The 19,600-nt window shown below is 38.1% G+C and overlaps 2 protein-coding genes across 2 annotated transcripts in view; one reads left to right on the top strand and one right to left on the bottom strand.

Annotated features, from left to right (window-relative positions):
* Positions 1-8,462, bottom strand: part of immp2l (inner mitochondrial membrane peptidase subunit 2) — a 93,615-nt gene extending 85,153 nt beyond the window's left edge. The window contains exon 1 of the mRNA XM_079162843.1: positions 8,441-8,462. The gene's annotated coding sequence lies outside the window, so the exon portion shown is untranslated. The remainder of the gene's footprint in view (positions 1-8,440) is intronic.
* A 2,839-nt stretch (positions 8,463-11,301) lies between these two features.
* On the top strand, positions 11,302-15,927 carry znf277 (zinc finger protein 277; the record flags this gene model as incomplete). Its single annotated transcript, XM_079162808.1, has 12 exons — positions 11,302-11,413; positions 11,732-11,948; positions 12,356-12,444; positions 12,575-12,657; positions 12,809-12,900; positions 13,012-13,122; positions 13,225-13,357; positions 13,459-13,529; positions 13,624-13,720; positions 14,318-14,360; positions 14,767-14,941; positions 15,472-15,927. 12 exons carry the CDS (start codon positions 11,302-11,304, stop codon positions 15,647-15,649), a joined length of 1,401 nt encoding a protein of 466 aa, XP_079018934.1. The 3' UTR covers positions 15,650-15,927.
* Between the last annotated feature and the right edge of the window lie 3,673 nt (positions 15,928-19,600).

Here is a 19,600-nt window from a genome sequence, read left to right as displayed (position 1 = left end):
GTAGAGTTTCATCAAACATGAGCCCGACTGACTACAACATGCAGGAGAAGGAGTTCTCTTCCTGTCAATTTCCACCTCGGGTTTGTTGATTGGACACTGAAAAACACATTAAACTGAGCCGGTTCTCCCCCAGACAGCTTCTTCTTCTTTTTTATCCACTTGGCTTTTCACAGGAAGCCCAGACAGGCGTGAAATGACTGACCGGCAGCAGCAGCAGCAGCAGCAGCAGCGTCAGCTACGCTCCGCTGCCTTCAGCAAACAGCTAACAGCCTCGTCTGGACGTCCACTGTCCTCACTCTGGAGATCTGCTGCAGCCCATTATTACCTCCACATCACCATCACATGAATCATCATCAGGAGCACCATGAACTCCCTCAACACACACACACACACACACACACACACACACACACACACACACACACACACACACACACACACACACACACACACACACACACACACACAAAGTGTCCATCACTGCAGCCGAGAAGCCTTTTAGGAGGAAATAGAAGCTGCTCTGTATTTCACTTCCATAGACGGTGACGTCTCGACACAACAATCTCCAAACAGACAGATGTATTATACTAATATTAATAAAGAAATACATTAATTGTGTTGTGTTGAGAAACCTTTCCTTGGGGGACAATGCAAAGCACACATTTAGTGTGTTTACCTGAAAGTTACCGTTTCCTTTCTGTGGTTCTCGTTTCAGTTTTACGCAATAAAACAAGAGATTAAAGAATTATTGGAGAAATCTGTGCAGTAAACAAACAAACGATCTCCTCACTTCTAAACGGTGTGTATCAGTGGGAGTCAACGGTTAACATGTTGGTACGTGTTTCAGTCTATTTGCTCATTTAAAATGGCCGCCGAAGGGAAGCTGTTGAGCTTAATTAAGAGCAGAACAGAGAACGTTCCAATCCGGCCTTCATGGGACCATTGATGGAACTATTTAGAACGGATATCAGCTGATGATCTGATCAAGAGCTTTATTAGAACGGTCACACACACACACACACACACGTACTTTGATTTGATCTCGAGGTTGAGTGTGTCTCACTCGAGGTCACTTCAACACACACAACTTTATGATTAAAGGACTTTCCTGTTTGAACCGATCTACCCGCTGAGCCAAAGCCGTCCCTCTAACAGCAAAATAAAAAGCAACACATTTAAAACACAACATGATGGGATGGAGACAATATGAGTCAATATTTAGCAGCTAATTCATAGTTTACAGGATATTCAACCTGTGATTCCTTATTACACATGTAATACTTGACTTCTCTCTGTACAGGGTTAGTATGAAGGTAATAAAGTAGTTTATAGATAATATATCTATAGTGGAGGTTAGTTTATGACGGTTACACTCGTCGTGTTCTTGATTCTTCACATCTCGTCTCTTCGCTCTCTGGTGTTCAGCAGAACAACCAAACAACACAAACGTCTGTGTGAGCTCGTGTGTCGGCCACTTCCTTCATATTACAAAGTTTGATTATCTTTAACTAATATTCATCATAATCATCACGGCGACTATTAAAGTTACACACACACACACACACACACACACACACACACACACACACACACGTACGTTACGTCCTATTAAACACAGTGATCTGCCTCCGCCGAGTTACCCGCCGTGTGCCGGATTAGAAAATCTATTCCAGCATAACAATCCATCCTGACATGAACATATTGCCCCATTACACCCCCCCCCCCCCCACACACACACACACACACACACACACACACCCCCCCCACACACACACACACCCCACACGGAGAACAAGTGTATCACATCACAGCTTCAAGGTTTACGCTCACTTTTTTTTTTACAGTCGAGTCGTTTTCTGCACCGACACCTCGGAGCCCCGCGGCGCTCACACACACACACACACACACACACACACACACTCTAAACGAAGTGGCTGACACAGCAGGACCCCATCACTCTGAGGTGAAACATGACTTCCTCACCTCGTTAGATGAACCGTCCACATCGTGTGACGCGCCGCTTTAAACGCAGTGAAACACGACTACTTTAATTAAAATTCCATCTTGTCAATAATACAGAGTTTTACTGCTGTCAGGTGGAAACTTGTATCTCCACCACGTCAACTTTCTGGAGCCGCCATGAGACAGCTGACAGCAGCTTTAGGCCCAAACTACCAATCATTTACATTATTTAACTGCTGGCTTTATAAGCCTACAAACCTTCTACTGATCGCTTATTCTATCTGATAAAAAGCCTAAAAACAGGATGTGGTTCGCTGATAGCATCATGAACTGCAGTTGCAACCACCGTGTTTTACATCCAATTGCAATAATAAAGTATAATTGTTGCTTTTGTTGCAGAACAATAGAGAGAAAAACAATATGAGCTACAAGTCCTGACCGACGAGGTGAAGAGGCCTCAAACGTCTCAGCGTGTCGGTAACCACCAGCGCTCTGAAGACGCCGACACCAACGTCTGCAATCAACGTTCTGAGTCCAGCAACACGACACAAGTTAGTATATTAGTATATTAGTATATTATTATATTAGTATATCTAGTTAGGGTTAGCAAAAGGTTCAGGAAAAGGTTGTTTGGGTTCAAATCACCACAGACGTTAGTTCAGGAAAACATCAACACTGACGTCTTGTTTCACGTGAGGACCAACGACCTTCTGGCAGAAAGGTCGCTGTTCTTGTGGACATGTGCATCTCCACCACCGCTACCAGTAGACTGAAGCATGAAGCCGTCCTGCAGAGAGCCTCACAGAGAGCCTCACAGAGAGCCTCACAGAGAGCCTCACAGAGAGCCTCACAGAGAGCCTCACAGAGGGCCTCACAGAGGGCCTGGTGTTCTCTACAGTCTCTATATCAGCCGCTGTCTTTGTTTACGACGCCGTGACAACTGCACTCCGGCACATTAAAGCGAGCTCCGCTGGGGAAACGGTCTTCATCAAGTCTGCAGGAAAGGCGTTCATGTTGTCGACACAGTGACAAACGAGTTAATGCATCTCTCTCTCTCTCTCTCTCTCTCTCTCTCTCTCTCTCTCTCTCTCTCTCTCTGTCTCTCTCTCTCTCTCTCTCTCTCTCTCTCTGTAACAAGCTGAGCCCAAAGACTCGACAGGTTATCATAAACACACTTATTGTGGTCATTAGACCGCGACAGACGCACAAATAAGAGCCGCCGCTGCTTTTATGTCGGCGCCATTAACAGAGTCAAAGAGCAGCGCTCCGAGGACCAGCAGGCCTCTTTATGTCTACGAGCAGAACCCCGATCCCCCTGAACCACTTCCAATGTGTTCAGATGATACAAGCCCACAAATAAGTTTGATGGAGAGAGAGAGAGAGAGAGAGAGAGAGAGAGAGGAGGAAGGGTGAGGAAGAGGTTTGTGGATTTTCACTGAGCAGAGCCTGAAGGCATCATGATGTAACTGAAGTGAACCTCGTTGGTTAGCCGTTAGCGGTGCTGCTAACGTTACTAGCTCTTCTCTGATTGGTCGTTTACAATGAAACACGATCAGAGATCAGAGACTAGAAACACAAGTTCTACTGAGTCAGTACAACTTTATTTACACGTCGTGATGCCTTCAGGCTCTGCTCAGTGAACATGAGTACTAGCTGAAGCTACATTATAACGTTATCATGATGTGTTCACGTGTAGTCTGTAAAATGTAGTTTTGGTGATGAACTTGAATAAATGCAGTAGTTTGAAGGAGATGTTTTCACATGAATATAAACAGATATTAGAGATGAATTATGAGCTATTTAACTTCTAACACGAGCTCTAAACACATTATTATACATCAGTATAAATAATAATGATGACAACAAATAAAGTAGGTCAGAAGAGACCAGAAGTAGCAGTAATTAAGGAACATGTACCATGTGAGCACATCATGAGGACGTTCTCATGTTGGTCACTGAAGACATTTGGATGAATCCTCTGGGGACCATGAACTTCCTCATCAGGCTTCATGTCTCCGATAGTCGTCCAGATTTTCTCCACCAACGACTCAGCAAAAAGCGGTTTTGGTCCGACTTTTGCAAAACCTACTAATCTGAAATAAGTCGGTGGTTCTGGATAATCTCTGTAACGTCATCATCAGCGCTTATTTATCCGCCTCCGGACCGCCGAGGTGGCGGCCGTGAGCTCGCTCAGCCGGCACTAAGGTGATTATTGGACGGTGTGTCAGTGTCGACGGTAAGCTGGGAGACATCCAGACACACACATGGGATTTGTCTCTCATGCAGAACATCAGACGTGGGGAGGCATTACCCAGAATCCCCTGCTTCCGCTCGCCTTTGGGAGGCCTTTAATGGGCAGTTTGGGGCCAAATACAGAGAAACGACCAACGAACCAACGAACCAACCTCACTGACCGGCTTATAACATTTCATTCCTACATTTGTTTGTCACGTCTCCTCGTCTGTCGTCATGTTTGTGTGATAAAAAGTAATAATGTCATATTATAATAATAAGAATGTCATATTATAATAATAAGAATGTCATATTATAATAATAAGAATGTCATATTATAATAATGATGTCATAATATAATAATGATGTCATATTATAATAATAATGTCATATTATAATAATAATAATAATGTCATATTATAATAATAATAATGTCATATTATAATAATAATAATGTCATATTATAATAATAAGAATGTCATATTATAATAATAAGAATGTCATATTATAATAATAAGAATGTCATATTATAATAATGATGTCATAATATAATAATGATGTCATATTATAATAATAATGTCATATTATAATAATAATAATAATGTCATATTATAATAATAAGAATGTCATATTATAATAATAATAATGTCATATTATAATAATAAGAATGTCATATTATAATAATAAGAATGTCATATTATAATAATAAGAATGTCATATTATAATAATAAGAATGTCATATTATAATAATGATGTCATAATATAATAATGATGTCATATTATAATAATAATGTCATATTATAATAATAATAATAATGTCATATTATAATAATAATAATGTCATATTATAATAATAATAATGTCATATTATAATAATAATAATGTCATATTATAATAATAATGTCATATTATAATAATAATAATGTCATATTATAATAATAATAATGTCATATTATAATAATAATGTCATATTATAATAATAAGAATGTCATATTATAATAATAAGAATGTCATATTATAATAATAAGAATGTCATATTATAATAATGATGTCATAATATAATAATGATGTCATATTATAATAATAATGTCATATTATAATAATAATAATAATGTCATATTATAATAATAATAATGTCATATTATAATAATAATAATGTCATATTATAATAATAATAATGTCATATTATAATAATAATAATGTCATATTATAATAATAATGTCATATTATAATAATAATAATGTCATATTATAATAATAAGAATGTCATATTATAATAATAAGAATGTCATATTATAATAATGATGTCATAATATAATAATGATGTCATATTATAATAATAATGTCATATTATAATAATAATAATGTCATATTATAATAATAATAATGTCATATTATAATAATAATGTCATATTATAATAATAAGAATGTCATATTATAATAATAAGAATGTCATATTATAATAATGATGTCATATTATAATAAGAATGTCATATTATAATAATAAGAATGTCATATTATAATAATTATGTCATATTATAATAATGATGTCATATTATAATAATAATGTCATATTATAATAATAATAATGTCATATTATAATAATAATAATAATAATAATGTCATATTATAATAATAATAATGTCATATTATAATAATAATGTCATATTATAATAATAATAATGTCATATTATAATAATAATAATGTCATATTATAATAATAATGTCATATTATAATAATAAGAATGTCATATTATAATAATAAGAATGTCATATTATAATAATAAGAATGTCATATTATAATAATGATGTCATAATATAATAATGATGTCATATTATAATAATAATGTCATATTATAATAATAATAATAATGTCATATTATAATAATAATAATGTCATATTATAATAATAATAATGTCATATTATAATAATAATAATGTCATATTATAATAATAATAATGTCATATTATAATAATAATAATGTCATATTATAATAATAATAATGTCATATTATAATAATAATGTCATATTATAATAATAATAATGTCATATTATAATAATGATGTCATAATATAATAATGATGTCATATTATAATAATAATGTCATATTATAATAATAATAATAATGTCATATTATAATAATAATAATGTCATATTATAATAATAATAATGTCATATTATAATAATAATAATGTCATATTATAATAATAATAATGTCATATTATAATAATAATGTCATATTATAATAATAATAATGTCATATTATAATAATAAGAATGTCATATTATAATAATAAGAATGTCATATTATAATAATGATGTCATAATATAATAATGATGTCATATTATAATAATAATGTCATATTATAATAATAATAATGTCATATTATAATAATAATAATGTCATATTATAATAATAATGTCATATTATAATAATAAGAATGTCATATTATAATAATAAGAATGTCATATTATAATAATGATGTCATATTATAATAAGAATGTCATATTATAATAATAAGAATGTCATATTATAATAATTATGTCATATTATAATAATGATGTCATATTATAATAATAATGTCATATTATAATAATAATAATGTCATATTATAATAATAATAATAATAATAATGTCATATTATAATAATAATAATGTCATATTATAATAATAATGTCATATTATAATAATAATAATGTCATATTATAATAATAATAATGTCATATTATAATAATAATGTCATATTATAATAATAAGAATGTCATATTATAATAATAAGAATGTCATATTATAATAATAAGAATGTCATATTATAATAATGATGTCATAATATAATAATGATGTCATATTATAATAATAATGTCATATTATAATAATAATAATAATGTCATATTATAATAATAATAATGTCATATTATAATAATAATAATGTCATATTATAATAATAATAATGTCATATTATAATAATAATAATGTCATATTATAATAATAATGTCATATTATAATAATAATAATGTCATATTATAATAATAAGAATGTCATATTATAATAATAAGAATGTCATATTATAATAATGATGTCATAATATAATAATGATGTCATATTATAATAATAATGTCATATTATAATAATAATAATGTCATATTATAATAATAATAATGTCATATTATAATAATAATGTCATATTATAATAATAAGAATGTCATATTATAATAATAAGAATGTCATATTATAATAATGATGTCATATTATAATAAGAATGTCATATTATAATAATAAGAATGTCATATTATAATAATTATGTCATATTATAATAATGATGTCATATTATAATAATAATGTCATATTATAATAATAATAATGTCATATTATAATAATAATAATAATAATAATGTCATATTATAATAATAATAATGTCATTTCTCATCAGCAGAGGTGAGGTGCTGCTGCTCTCTGATCACATCTGAATATCTGACATTTAATCAACATCGACCACGACGGGAACAATAACGTGAATCATATGAAGAATTATCTACAACCATTACTGTTACAACACAAGAAAAGCTGCAAACTATTTTGTGATTTTTTTAGTCTTCAGATGTCTTTTTATTCCATTTAAAAGACCAAAGAGAGAAAAGCTGAAAGTCTTTTCTTCTTGTTATTTCTGTGAATCTTCTGTTCATCAAAATACTCTTTATGTACCAAAAGTATTTATGCAGAATGGCTCATTTTATAATATTATATTATTGTGTTCATCATAAGTGAAGTAAATGTATATTTCTCTCTGAGATGAAGTAACTAAAAGCATACAATTTAAATACTCAAGTAAAGTACAAGTACCTCAAATGAGTACAGTACTTGATTAAATGTACTTCGTTACTTTTCACCTCATTGATTCACAGCAACAGCTACAAACTTCTCCACACAGACAGAAACGGGACAACATCTCCCCAAGTCCACCTTAACAACGTTCATCCTCAAACGATCTCTGATTTCCGCCTTAAATCTGTTTGAACCCCGACGGCTGTCAGTCGCTTGACCTGTGTGTATGCTAACGGTGCTAACAGCTAGCTGCAGCGGCTAACCGGAAGGTTAATTTATGAAAAAAACAATGTCACGGACACGACAAGCTGTCGGTGACAAGCGGGTCAGAGAAACGTGCAGGTGAAGAGCCGGAAGTCTCTTTTTTACTGCCGTTAAAAGTGAGAAACTAGAGCTAAAGCTACAGATGCTAACGCACACCTACCAGCAACGTGAGGTCCGTTTTCCTGTTGTTGTACTACGTCACGCGTTGTCATCCGGGTCCTAGAGCCTACCGGATTCAGTCTGACACAACACAAGTCCAACAAATCATTATTCCTCCAAAGTATCGATTAAAAACAAATGTTATTGTTTTTCCAATGATGAATCACAATCCTTAACGTATTTATCTTACCATTGTATGCATTATGTTACTGTATGGACTCAAATGAAAGAGTATATGTTGTTTTAAACTAATCATGACATCAAACTTGAGTATAAAGATGTCATACATTTTGAACATTGAATACATGTGAGCATATATGTTACATAAATGCAAAGGACCAAAATATATAGAATATATTAAGACTCTCAAACTTGTTAAAACTAAAAGAAAGTATTAAAGAAAACTCCTAAACTCTATTATTGAAGTTTATTTACCCCAATTGTATTTTTTTATTTAATTTAAAAGAATATTTCCCCGATCCGTTCGTTAGCCCCCAGCTTAGTTCGAAGCACGGGTTAGCATCATAGCTATGCTAACGTAGCCTATCAGAGGCAGAGTAGGGGCGTGTCTGCCCCCCCCCCTGGTCTGGGTAGGCGATCCCGCACAGGACTTCACCTCTTTATAGGCTGAGGGACCTGTCAATCAAGTAAACACGGAACAAAACCAGACCAACCAACCTTCAGTTCTTTAAAGTGAAGTCACAGCTTCACGTGTTAAAGCTGCATTCTCTCTAGTGTCCACCAGGGGGCGACTCCTCTGGTTGTATAGAAGTCTATGAGAAAATGACTCTACTTCTCTCTTGATTTATTACCTCAGTAAACATTGTAAACATGAGTTTATGGTCTCAATCTCTAGTTTCAAGTCTTCTTCAATACAGCATGATGTTCATGTAGTAAATGATGGTCCATTTAGAGTCACACAGACCATAAAGCAGGGGATGCTTTAGGGGCGGGGCTACACAGTGATTGACAGGTCTCTACCAGAGACGTATACGGCGTCTCTACGTCACTCCTCCTCAGTCCAGATGTGGTCACTTCCTGTTCACTGGTTGCAAGAAACAAGATGGCGACGGCCAAAATGCTGAACTCAAGGCTTCGAAACGTCCACAAACCAACAGGTGACGTCACGACGACGACGTCCACTTCTTACATTCTACGGTACTTTAGTGCCAATCAGCATTGATGGAAACATGACGCACATTTTCTCTCTCTTTCCAGAGTCGTTATCAGTGTGAATAGTTTTGATGCAGAACATTTGTAGGCGAGTATTTTTGTATTTGTGGTGTTTTGTGTCGTTTATTGGTCTCTCCCTCGGTGTGTAAAGGCCTCTATAGTTATAGTGCTTCACTTTACAGACACAATCCTACCAGAGAACGATTAAAGAGTAAAAACAAAGACATCCTCTCTTCTTCTGTGTTCTGTCCTCCGTCTACAGAGTGATCACTTCACAGCCAGCGTGAGGAGAAGCGATCACAGCGAGCGATGATTCTTTAAGGCGTAAACACACAGAAAGACTTCAAAACTCCACATTTCACAGATTGCATGTTGTTCCTCTCTCTGAGTAGTGATTTGTTTACTGAACCCAGTTTACATCCTGTTCCTCTTTCATGTGTCTGTACTGTACTTTTCATATAATCAAACGTGGTGACATCCCCCCCCACACACACACACCCCCCACCTGGATGCTGCCGGCAACGACCAAATTGTTGCATAGCAACAGCATCAGCTCAGCACCTGTGATGCTCGTCCTGTTCAGAGCCTCAAACGATGTCATCATGTGGGAGTCCATATTCTTCATCTTCTTCTTCTTCTTCTTCTTCTGTTCTCCTTATCCTGTCTGTCTGTCTCCCCCTCGCTGCTCTCCAGGGTTTAATTAGAGACGCTGAGTTCAGTGTGAATAATGCAGCACCTGAACTCACCTGAGAGGACTGCTGGAGCACAACGAGGGAGACAGACAGAGACAGAGAGACAGAGAGACATTTTTATTTTAAAATAATGGTATCAACAAATATATAGAGAAATATGGAATAAAACATTTGAAAATACATTAAAATGCTAACATCTATTCTCTTCTATTTTGTATCATTTGTCTGCATTTCTTTTATTTGTTTTAACTTCAATGAAACAAAATAACAGTAACTGACATCTAAGTGAAAAACTAGAAGTTACAGGAGGAAGAAGGAGGATGATGGCGCCCCCTGGTGCTCATCGACTGGAACTGATAGAATCAGTGATCCACTGTTTCAATAAGATGTAAATGATTGAATAATTGTACAATTCATGTTATTGTATTGTCCTTGTACAAAACAGGGTTTTTGAGCAACATAAGAAAAACTGAAAACATAATTGATGTTGGAGAACGAGAGTCTGAGGAGTCGTTAAAAACACACGAGGCGTCCAGCAGCGTCAGATCTTCTGGCCTTAAATCAAAAATATAGTTCAAAGACTTTAATGTACTTGATGTTGCGTTCACATTATAACATTTTAATTTCTCCCGTGATTCTTAAACTATTAGAAGATGAGAAAAATAATGCAATCCTTTAAAAAGGGGCCATTCTGTATGAGTTCTTTCTTTCTTTTTCTTTGTACTAATTATGTATATTTACTAACACAGGACTTTTTACTGGTAATTTACATTTAGGTACTTAAACTTGTAGGTACATTTAAGTAAATTAATAACAAATCAATAGATTTAACGTCAAATTGTATGATGTAATACCATTTTGTAGGCTAAATTATGTGCTCATAATAATCTCTGATAAATAAATGTTTTTGTTTTAAACAGATCAGATCAATCGCAAACTCGTGAGTTTTCAAATGTTTTAAATCACTTGAATGCACCATATTACATGTTTAAATTACATGGAGACCATGAACGCAGCATGCCTACGTCTCACAGCCTCTGATTGGTCCGTTCTGCGCTGTTTTGAACACGTGACACTAAAGATGGCCGCCTCTGACCGGAGTAGAGACGGTGAGATGATTTATTTTAAGGTTTTAAGGATTTAAAGAAGCCGTTTTGTGTTAGAAAAATATGATTCACGTGTAGATAAAACCCAGAGTCCGTCAGACTGAAAACTGTGAGCAAATATCCGCTCTGTAGTTCATAAAGAAGCTAACTAGCGTGAAGCTAACCGGCTATGCTAACGGGCTAACCAGCAGCCTGCACGTTCTCTCTCATGTAAACTGTGTGTGTGTGTGTGTGTGTGTGTGTGTTTGTTTGTTTCTTTGTGTACGTGTGTGTGTGTGTGTGTGTGTGTGTGTGTGTGTGTGTGTGTGTTACCTCCCTCAGATCAGGACAGCATACTGGAGCCTCTGTGTTTCCCAGAACACCCCCCCTCCTCCGGCTCCATCACTCCCAGCCTGCAGCCGCTGGGCTCTGAGCTGCTGGTGTGTCTCTTCTGCTCTGAGTCCGTCCCTCTGCAGCAGACAGACGTCCTCCTCAAACACCTGCTGCTGGAGCACAAGATGGTCATCGCTGACATCAAGCTGGTCGCTGACCTCCCCAAGTACGAGCAGAACCACACTGAAGACACTAATGTCTGGGGAGTGTAACTTTGAAACACAAGAGAGAGAGAGACAGAGAGAGAGAGAGAGAGAGAGAGAGAGACAGAGAGAGAGAGAGAGAGAGAGACAGACTCTTCTGCTCTGAGTCCGTCTGTCAGGATGGAGTGTGATAATGAACAACATGACATACTTCTGACAGAACTGATTCATATCATGAGAGTAGTGAACAGAATAATGACATCATGACTACTAGTAATACTGGATATATATAATGATGATGATGATGATAGCTGCAGACAGTCATTTCCTTCATGTTTTCAGCATCACTTCCTGGAGTTCCTTTAAAGAGTCCTTTGACTTTAAATCTTCTCCTCCGTGACTCCACGACTCACTTCCTGTCCTCCGTCAGGTACGCGTCCTACTGGAGAGGCAGGTTCTTGGAGCAGCCGCTCACAGATTTCTGCAGCATCATCAAGACCAACTCCAGCGGGCCGGTCGGTGAGTTCAAAGTGCAGCAGTCAGCAGAATACTGAGACATTTTTCTCCGCTCAAACACGCAGACATCTTGACTTTCCTCCTTTTAAAAAAGCAGTTCTAAAGAAAGTCAAACATTTCCCTGTCGTCACAGAGAAGCAGGAGCACTACTTCCTGCTGTGCGACGTCCTCCCGGAGGACCGGCTCCTCCGAGAGAAGCTGCAGCAGAAGAGACTGGTGAGGATCAGAGCCGAGCACAGAGCATCACCTTCACTGTTAAACCAACCGCTGTCACACATCTGACTCCACTCACGTTCTTTTTATCGACCCAATCCGAGCCTTCTTCTTCTTCTGTGGTGCCTCTCTGACGCTGTTGCTGGTCCCACAGGAGGAGGTTCTGGAGCAGCAGCAGCAGGAGAGAGACGACGGCGGCTTCAGTCGACTCTGTATGTTCTGCAGCGACGAGTTCACCGGAAACAGGTTCGTCAGAACTTCTGAGTCTCACAGGAAACTACTGTAGAACATTATTAACTTAGTTTATTCTCTTCCTTCTGAGGACTAATCTGTAGCTTCATAATCATGAATCTTCAGGTCGTCTCTGCTGAACCACATGGCCAGAGAGCACTCCTTCAGCATCGGGCTGCCGGACAACATCGTGTACTGCGACCAGTTTCTGGACACTCTGCAGAGCAAGCTGGACAAGTGAGACGAGCACAGAGTGTTCTATCCTTTAAATGTCACTAATGTCCACAATAACAACATGCGATGATGAAGTACCTGATGGTCTGCGTGTCCTCCCGGCAGTCTGCAGTGTCTGTACTGTGAGAAGACCTTCAGGGACAAAACCACGCTGAAGGATCACATGAGGAAGAAAGCTCACCGCCGCATCAACGCCAGCAACCGCCTGTACGACCGCTTCTACATCATCAACTACCTGGTAACACCTCCGGGTTCTGTTCAGCTCTAGATGTGTTGGTGGAGCTTCAGAGGGCTTCCTCTCCACTGTGTGATCTTCTCGTGTCTCTGCTCTCCGGTCAGGAGCTGGGGAAGACCTGGGAGGAGGTGCAGAGCGAGGACGACCGGGACCTGGTGGACGAGGAGGAGCAGGAGTGAGTAGGAACCAGAAGGATCTCTTATTGTATCTAGAACCCTCACAGAGAACCTCATGTTCTGGCTGTTTCCTGTTTCCTGTGTCGTCCTCAGTGATTGGTCGGACTGGAGGGCTCATCCGGTCTCTGCTGTTTGTCTCTTCTGTGATCATCAGTCTGAGACGATGGAGCAGATCTACACTCACATGAAGGTAACTTAGACTAACGGGGTCCATTGTAGACTAACGGGGTCCAGTCTAGACTAACGGGGTCTAGTTTAGACTAACGGGGTCCAGTCTAGACTAACGGGTCTAGTCTAGTCTAGACTAACGGGGTCTAGTCTAGTTTAGCCTAACGGGGTCCAGTCTAGTTTAGCCTAACGGGGTCTAGTTTAGCCTAACGGGGTCTAGTCTAGTTTAGCCTAACGGGGTCTAGTCTAGTTTAGCCTAACGGGGTCTAGTCTAGTTTAGCCTAACGGGGTCTAGTCTAGTTTAGCCTAACGGGGTCTAGTCTAGTTTAGACTAACGGGGTTTAGTCTAGTTTAGACTAACGGGGTCTAGTCTAGTTTAGACTAACGGGGTCTAGTTTAGACTAACGGGGTCTAGTCTAGACTAACGGGGTCTAGTTTAGACTAACGGGTCTAGTTTAGACTTAACGGGGTCTAGTCTAGACTTAACGGGGTCTAGTCTAGACTTAACGGGGTCTAGTTTAGATTAATGACGTCTAGTCTAGACTTAACGGGGTCTAGTTTAGATTAATGACATCTAGTGCAGACTCTAGTTTTAATCTTTGTTGGTTGTTGTTTTTAGGAAGCTCATGGCTTTGACCTCCACAATCTGAGGACGGAGCTCAGTAAGTAAAACAAATAAAATGTAACGTAATATTTATCACTTTCATGAACAACCGTTAAACGTCACTTTTCACAGTTTTAATTACAGTAAAAACAGTTTTTTTAACGACTTGGCGTCAAATGTCACGTTGAAAATGTTTTGCTGTTCATACGCCTTCCCGTGAGATGAGATTCTACGGTAGCCCAGAATGGACAAACCAAATGAGAGAGACCACCGTACGCCTGACACAGTGGTCCAATCCTGCACACTGTCCCTTTAAGAAGAAGCAGCTCACTGATGACTAACGTGGACTTTTAAGAAAAACACAATATTTATGCATAAACATTTGACTTTTGTCTGCAAATAAAACAGTAGACAGTGATGCTGTGTGTCCCCCCCCCCCCCCCCCCCCCCCCCCCCCCCCCCAGACCTCCGGTTCTACCAGCAGGTCAAACTGGTGAACTTCATCCGCCGTGAGATCCACCAGAGCCGCTGCTACGGCTGCCAGCAGAAGTTTGAGTCCAGAGACGACGTCATCCGTCACCTCGAGGCCGACGGTCACGTGATGAAGCTGCCGGACGCGTCGACCTGGAACCAGCCGCAGTCAGCGCAATTATTTTATTATATGTTTATTATATGTTTATTATATATTTATTATATGTTTATTATATATTTATTATTTATTATACGTTTATTATATGTTTATTATATATTTATTATATGTTTATTATATGTTTATTATATGTTTATTATATATTTATTATATATTTATTATATGTTTATTATATGTTTATTATATATTTATTATATGTTTATATATTTATTAAATGTTTATTATATGTTTATTATATATTTATTATATATTTATTATACGTTTATTATAGGTTTATTATGTTTATGTTTATTATATATTTATTATATGTTTATTATATATTTATTAAATGTTTATTATATGTTTATTATATATTTATTATATATTTATTATACGTTTATTATAGGTTTATTATGTTTATGTTTATTATATATTTATTTAAACTATTTTAAATGCATAAAACTATTTTTCCTTTCAAACGTTCTGCCTCCACTCGGTCCTCCCTACAGACTGGTGACCTCTGACCTCCGTCTCTCCTCAGGTATTACTTCCCCACGTACGAGAACGACGCCCTCCTCTGTACGCTTTCTGACGACGACGACGAGACGAACCGCGGCGAGGACGTCCCGGTGATCTCGGAGGACGTCTCCGACCTCAGAGCGCTGAGACGGACCAGCGTCCTCAACCAGCTGCTGAAGAACCGGAGCTCCTGCAGCTAGACGACGGACGGACGGGAGGACTTCTGAGCTCTCTGCACTGAAAGCAAAGCTCTGCTGAAAACAGATGATTCCGCCCTGAACGAGCACTTCAAACGCCTTCAGAGGCCTTTTCAGAAGTGCTGACTCAGCTTCAGTTCCACTTATTTCCATTCAAGCATCCGAGTTTATTACTTAAAGTAACAGAAAAACTACAACCAGTACTGCATGAAAGTAGGTCTCTCTCTCACAAAGTAACAACCCTGAGCTGTGACACAACAACAACAACAACAACATCTTCATTCAAGAAATAATAATAAAAAATAGAATTTAATCACTTAACTCAAGTTGAGGATTTTGTTTAAAGTTTTTCTTTTTCAATTATTTTAAGGATAATGATTCAAAAACCTCAACAGAAGCTTTGAATCAGAGCGACGCGTTCAAAGACCTCAGAGCGACGCGTTCAAAGACCTCAGAGCGACGCGTTCAAAGACCTCTGAGCGACGCGTTCAAAGACCTCAGAGCGACGCGTTCAAAGACCTCTGAGCGACGAGTTCAAAGACCTCTGAGCGACGCGTTCAAAGACCTCTGAGCGACGCGTTCAAAGACCTCTGAGCGACGCGTTCAAAGACCTCTGAGCGACGCGTTCAAAGACCTCTGAGCGACGCGTTCAAAGACCTCTGAGCGACGCGTTCAAAGACCTCAGAGTCCGTTCTTACCTTTGCGGCTGCAGCAGAACGGTGAGTCTAGAGTTCCTGAACGGGACGTGGAGGTTCGTTACTCTTCAGAGCACCGAACACCTGACGGGACACACGACACTGTGACCTCTGACCTCACTCACAAACAGCCAATCAGTGATCAGGAGAGAATGTGAACGACTCGTGTTAAAGTTACTGCTCTAAAGTTCTGATTACATCTCTGAACCTCATTGTTCTAACACACACACACACACACACACACACTTTGTTTTCACTTTCCACAAATTGTTTGTCCAACGCAAGAAAATAAAGGTTTTAAATTAGAGGAACATAAAAAAACTGCAGAATCAGGACATTCTGATCGTCTCATTCATGAGACGATTTGTCTAGTTCCAGGTGGTTATGACTCGTTACCCTCTGCAGGTCCGACACACTCGAGACTGATGCCCATCAAACCACAATGACAGCTTTAGTGGGTTAGAGTCCACCGCCACCTTTCTATATAAAATATAAGAACATTTTATCATTTCAGACAGAAATAAAGAAAACATTTTATTTTGAGGCGACTGAAGAGACAAATCTGTGTCTTTAGTGAATATATATATATATATATATATATATATATATATATATATATATATATAATAAATAGTGTTTCTATAACATGACGCCTCATGAAGTCCTGAATGATGCTTCTGCATTAATATTCGTTCTTCTTGTATTATTGTTTCTGCGTGTTAATAAAGGACAAACGATGAATAACTTTGTGGTTTTAATCTTATTTTCTGTGTTTTAAGTTGACTTTGTCCAGATCTAGTTTCTACCTGACTTGTCTTCTAAAAGAGGTTTTAAATGTGGACGTGGTTCCTAAAAGTCCAGAGTCAGCGTCCCTCGGGACGAGAGACCGGAGACCTGGTCCTCACCGTCCACCTGCAGCGAGACCACCAGGTGAGACCGCGAGCTGAGGAGGAAGGAGACTAGGAGTCAGTACTGGATCTAGTCAGTACTGGATCAGGAACGTCTCCATCCATGTAAGAATCCGAGCAGCACGTCTGGATGTTCATCTTGGTCGAGGCCATCTTTCGCTTCTTTTCTCCCGTCTCCATGGCGTCGAGGATATCCTCCTCGGTCTGGACCTGGACCCGGGTCAGACCCGGGACCGTCACAGACTTCCCCTGGACTCTGAGGTCCAGAGCGGCGCCGGGGCTTTGAGTCAAAAGGTCGTTCAGACCGTCGTTGTAGATCTCCAGCATCGAGATCTGAAAACAGGAAAAATGAACATTCACTTCATTCTGGAGCTCCGGGCGGGTTCAGGCTCGGCCTCTCCGGCCGGGATCCTCCGGACGCTCCACTGCCCATCAGCTCCTGCAGATATTTTAACCTTCTACGTTTTGATTATTGTCTTAAAGAATCAATCTGTGATAATAAAAACTAAAAACGTCTCTGAGCCGACACCGGAGCGGAGCTGTGATGCTTCCACTGGCCACCAGAGGGCAGCATCGTGTAGAGTCAAACACTGGAGCCGAGCTGTGATGCTTCCACTGTTTGAATGACGGCGCGTTACATTGTGTGTCATTATAGAGTCATACAAATAAATCAAGTACAGTCACAGGAAGAAGGTCATACTCAGAGAAAAACACAGGTATTCTTTGAGATTAAAGTCGAAATATATGTAAAATATAAAATATATGAATTAATTATATTTGATTATATATTGATAAATGTGCATAAAAGAAGACAGAAAACAGTTCCTGGAACGTTAACTTTTCCCCTCGGCTCCGTAATGTATTTATATATATGTTTAACCTATAATATATATATATATATATATACCGTCGTATATTAGGCCATTGTTAGTAAAAAAAAATAAAAAAGATGAATAAATAAATAAATACATTTCAGACAATCGCACTCTTTCTGCTCGCACATTTATGACTTTATAATTATGTTTTTCACATTCTGAATAAACCAGTGAGTCGATCCAACAGCTTCACATTGAGGTGGAATGAATAATGTGGGTTTCTACTCATTTTAAAAGCCCATTAAAGGCGTTTTATATGCAGCTTGGAGCTCAGCGTGTCTCTTCTTTCACCTTCTTCTCATCCAGGAGCCTGAGCAGCTGGTGAACCCGTCACATTCATTCTACATCGGAGCAGCAACACTCTGGACGAACAGCAGGACTCATTCTGACTCGACCCGCCGGCCAAACTACGAATGACGCGCAATAAAAAGAGAGAACCGTTCCCCCGAGAGAACAACGTGGAGAACATTCTCTCTCTCTCTCAGAAACAGGCTCAGAACATCTGCTGCTGCTCAGCCTGTTTCTGCGTTTCTTTGCCAAGACTTCAGCCGGGTTTTGGCTCCCACAACGCCTCACAAACAAACAAACTAACAAACAAACAAACTAACTAACAATAGCTCTAAACTAACAAACAAACTAACAAACAAACAGACAAACTAACTAACAAACCAACCAACAAACAAACAAACAATAGCTCTGTGTGTGTTTGTGTGAGCAGTCATCTTCATCACTCAGCTCGTCATCAGCTGCCGTTTCCACGTGTTTAAACACAGAACGTATGACGCTGTTGTTTTAGATTGTACGGTTGTTTGTACGTCATTCCTTCAATCTATGGAGCTTCCGCTAAGCCCCGCCCCTCAGACGTAGACTGTCCAATCACAGCGTAGCGTCGTCAAACTCCAAACATCCGGCGCTCACGCGATAGATTTTCCGGCTTGGATTTTGAGCTAGTCACAGTTAAACATCGTTAGCACATCGTTAACTAGCGTTAGCAAGTCTATGCTACGCTAGCTACTAGAGGTACTTAATGTATTTAATGATACAGTGAATAAAATAAAAGGATCCTTACAGAGAAAGACCTTTCTGTTAATGAGTATATTCCTGTCCAAACACACCAGACTTCAATGACTTTATATAAGAAGAGGACGTAGATGTCGTGACGTCACTCGTTGGTTTGTAATGTATACAGTTTTGAAGCCGTCTCCATCTTGTTTTTTTGCAACCAGTGAACAGGAAGTGACCATATGTGGACTGAGGAGGAGTGACGTAGAGACGCCGTATATGTCTCTGGTAGAGACCTGTCAATCACTGTGTAGCCCCGCCCCTAAAGCATCCCCTGCTTTATGGTCTGTGTGACTCTAAATGGACCATCATCTACTAAATGAACATCATGCTGTATTGAAGAAGACTTGAAACTAGAGATTGAGACCATAAACTCATGTTTACAATGTTTACTGAGGTAATAAATCAAGAGAG

Source organism: Pholis gunnellus (genome assembly GCF_910591455.1).
Source record: "Pholis gunnellus genome assembly, chromosome: 7".
NCBI lineage: Eukaryota > Metazoa > Chordata > Actinopteri > Perciformes > Pholidae > Pholis > Pholis gunnellus.
The sequence above is the reverse complement of the archived record's forward strand: the minus strand, read 5'-3'. Positions and strand labels throughout refer to the sequence as shown.